At 39.6% G+C, this 2,712-nt stretch overlaps 1 protein-coding gene across 1 annotated transcript in view; it reads left to right on the plus strand.

The window, feature by feature from the left end:
• The window catches only part of GIPC2 (GIPC PDZ domain containing family, member 2), an 85,625-nt gene extending 83,307 nt beyond the window's left edge, over nucleotides 1–2,318 (plus strand). Inside the window, exon 6 of the mRNA XM_008568382.1 lies at nucleotides 1,720–2,318. Coding sequence (XP_008566604.1) covers nucleotides 1,720–1,865 — 146 coding nt within the window. The 3' untranslated portion in view covers nucleotides 1,866–2,318. The remainder of the gene's footprint in view (nucleotides 1–1,719) is intronic.
• Nucleotides 2,319–2,712: the final 394 nt, after the last annotated feature.

Genomic DNA, 2,712 nt, shown 5'->3' on the forward strand with positions numbered 1-2,712 from the left:
CCGTACAGCAGCTTCCTTCCTTCCTTCCTTCCTTCCTTCCTTCCTTCCTTCCTTCCAGCCAGCATCTATTTTATTATGGATTCATGGTTTCCTGTTTTATTCAATGGAGTTGTAATCTCTTACCATCACTACTTACTTTAATGTTCAATTTATCCCTGATTTGGTCAGTGGGAGTCTTGCGCTCTGACTTCTGTGTCCTTTTCACATGTTCCCATCATTTTTTGACATTTTCTTTCTTTCTTCACACAAGATGTTCTTGGTTCATATTGCTTGGAGTCAGCCATTTCTCTGAGGAACTCATAATTTTTTTAGTGGAGAATGATATTTAAGAACCAAGATCAGGGNTTTCTCTGAGGAACTCATAATTTTTTTAGTGGAGAATGATATTTAAGAACCAAGATCAGGGTGTTTTCTGTGCTTGTTGTTACTGGGATGTCATGCTTCCAGTAGTAAAGAGTGTGTCTGTGTGTGTATGCATTTATATCTATATTTTTAGAATCTCTCATTGAAATGTATATATATCCACTGATATCTACAGTTCCACAGAGTTCATGCTGTTTTCTCCCTTCCTCTATTAATCTTTCCCTCACAGTGACAAACCCGATTCCCATTAATCATAATATATATACTTTAAAGAAAAATTATTATTATTATTTTTACATTCTGTGATGTTGTGGAGCAGTTGGAGAGGAGGGGGAGAGAGGAAAAGGGAGAAGGATTGAGTGGGAGGAGGAGGAAGGAGAGAGGGGGTTGAAGCCTGTGGCACCCCCCTCATTTTGGCAGGGGAGCCTGGGGGCTTCTGGCTGCAGCTCAGTTGGGGCTGGGCTGGATGTGGACTTCAGGGGGGCATGGCTGAGGCCCTCGGCTCCCTCCACCCCAGCTATGTGGAGTCTGGGGGGCTTCCGGTCCTTCTAGGTTTTATAGGTGTTCTTTGCTGGTGTTAGACCTTTACCGGTTAATGTCAGAACTTTGTTTCTGATTTGTGGGTTTTTTTTGTGTTTTCTTTCAGTTCTTTGTTGGATTATTCGCTATTCCCACCACTTAAACTCTGCACTGGAAGTAATTTGTTATCTTTTGCTTCCTTCTAAAATGTGGGAACTTCCCATGGGGACTGGCATTTGAGCCTTGTGGTTGAGCTAAATTTTTGCTTTGCTGCTGATTCTCTGGGGAAGGCTTTTTGTGCAGCTCAGGTTTTTTTTAAAAAAAATTTTATTTTGTCGATATACAATGTGGTTGATGCAGCTTAGGTTTTAATCATTGACCTTGTAAGGACTTTCTGGTCTCAGGAAGTCTGGTACACCTGATTTGTGTGGAAACTCTGGTCTGGGCCTGAGTCTTTTCAGCAATCCATATCCCCTGCAGTTCTATACTCCTGACCAGTCTCCACTGAGCGGTCCTGTGCTGATTGCAGGGCAGATCAGCTGTGCATGCTGTGCCCCAGTGTTCCCTCAGGGTGCCGGTCTCCCTGAACCCCCACACTCCAAACACTTCCCATGTGATGGGACATGTGCCAGTCCCTNGGGTTCAGTGGACAGATTGTTGAAAAATATCTTTGCTACTTTGATATATGAGAGGGGGTATCTTATTGTTTTAACTTGCACTAGACATATGTGATATATATGCATGTTACTTTTAGAAAGTCATTTTCCTGGTGCCATTTTTCTCAGTCCTCTGATGCTATCTCATTTATCATTAATTTTAAAAAATTATTTTTGACAGCTACCACAATGTTTGAAGCTGGAAAGGACAAAGTTAATCCAGATGAATTTGCTGTGGCCCTTGACGAAACCTTTGGAGACTTTGCGTTCCCGGATGAATTTGTCTTTGATGTTTGGGGGGCCATAGGTGATGCCAAACGAGGGTGATGATGATGGGGATGATCCATCTCTGAAGAAGAAAAAAACCCCCACAAGCTCTGCTTTTAGACACCTTTACTAACTCTGTGTACAGAATATATTCTTTTAAATATAATTTTGGTAATTTTGATTTCTGGATACTTTAAAATGCCGTTGCTTCTGTAGTATGCTTAAGATAAATTGCCTAAAAATATGATCAACTTTTATATCCACTCAAAAGGTTTTTTAAGGTGAGTTTTAAGGAGTGTTTCTAATATTTTGTTCCTCACTGACACCCATGCTTTATTTTCCCCATATAAGTAGTGGATTGGAATAGCTTTGTAATTTTTTTTTTGTAAAATCTTAATGTAATGAAAATGAGGATCGGAGTATGATTTACCTCATAGCATCTTCATTTTGTCGTGGTAGCTTGAACAGATATGTTCAGGAAATGAAATGTGAATTATGCCTTTCATGGGTCTAGAAGCATTGTTTTTTGATTTCTGTGGCCCACTTTCTGTAAAACAAGGATTGACTGATTTTCTTTTTTGCTTTTTTGTAATTGCTCTTAAAACTTGTAGTTGAAATCTACTGTGTTGTGTGTGGGTGTGTTTGCATGTGTGGAAGAAGGGTGAAAAACAGGCAGGTAGGGTAGAACCACTTGCATTTGATTTTATTGTTGTTTTTTTGGTTCTTAAAACATTATTTCTTTTTTCACTCATAGCTATTTTTATCCTGCCCTTTATAAGCACTCCGGGGAAGGTTTTATATTCTTTGTAGAATTTTTCTTTTGGAAAATATTTACTCAGAAAATAACTATGTTTGAAAACATTTCGGGGGGGGGGGCGGTTAAATGCAACCTATTTCAGCTCCATAA

This window comes from Galeopterus variegatus, unplaced genomic scaffold, assembly GCF_000696425.1.
Source record: "Galeopterus variegatus unplaced genomic scaffold, G_variegatus-3.0.2 Scaffold404, whole genome shotgun sequence".
NCBI classification, from domain to species: domain Eukaryota; kingdom Metazoa; phylum Chordata; class Mammalia; order Dermoptera; family Cynocephalidae; genus Galeopterus; species Galeopterus variegatus.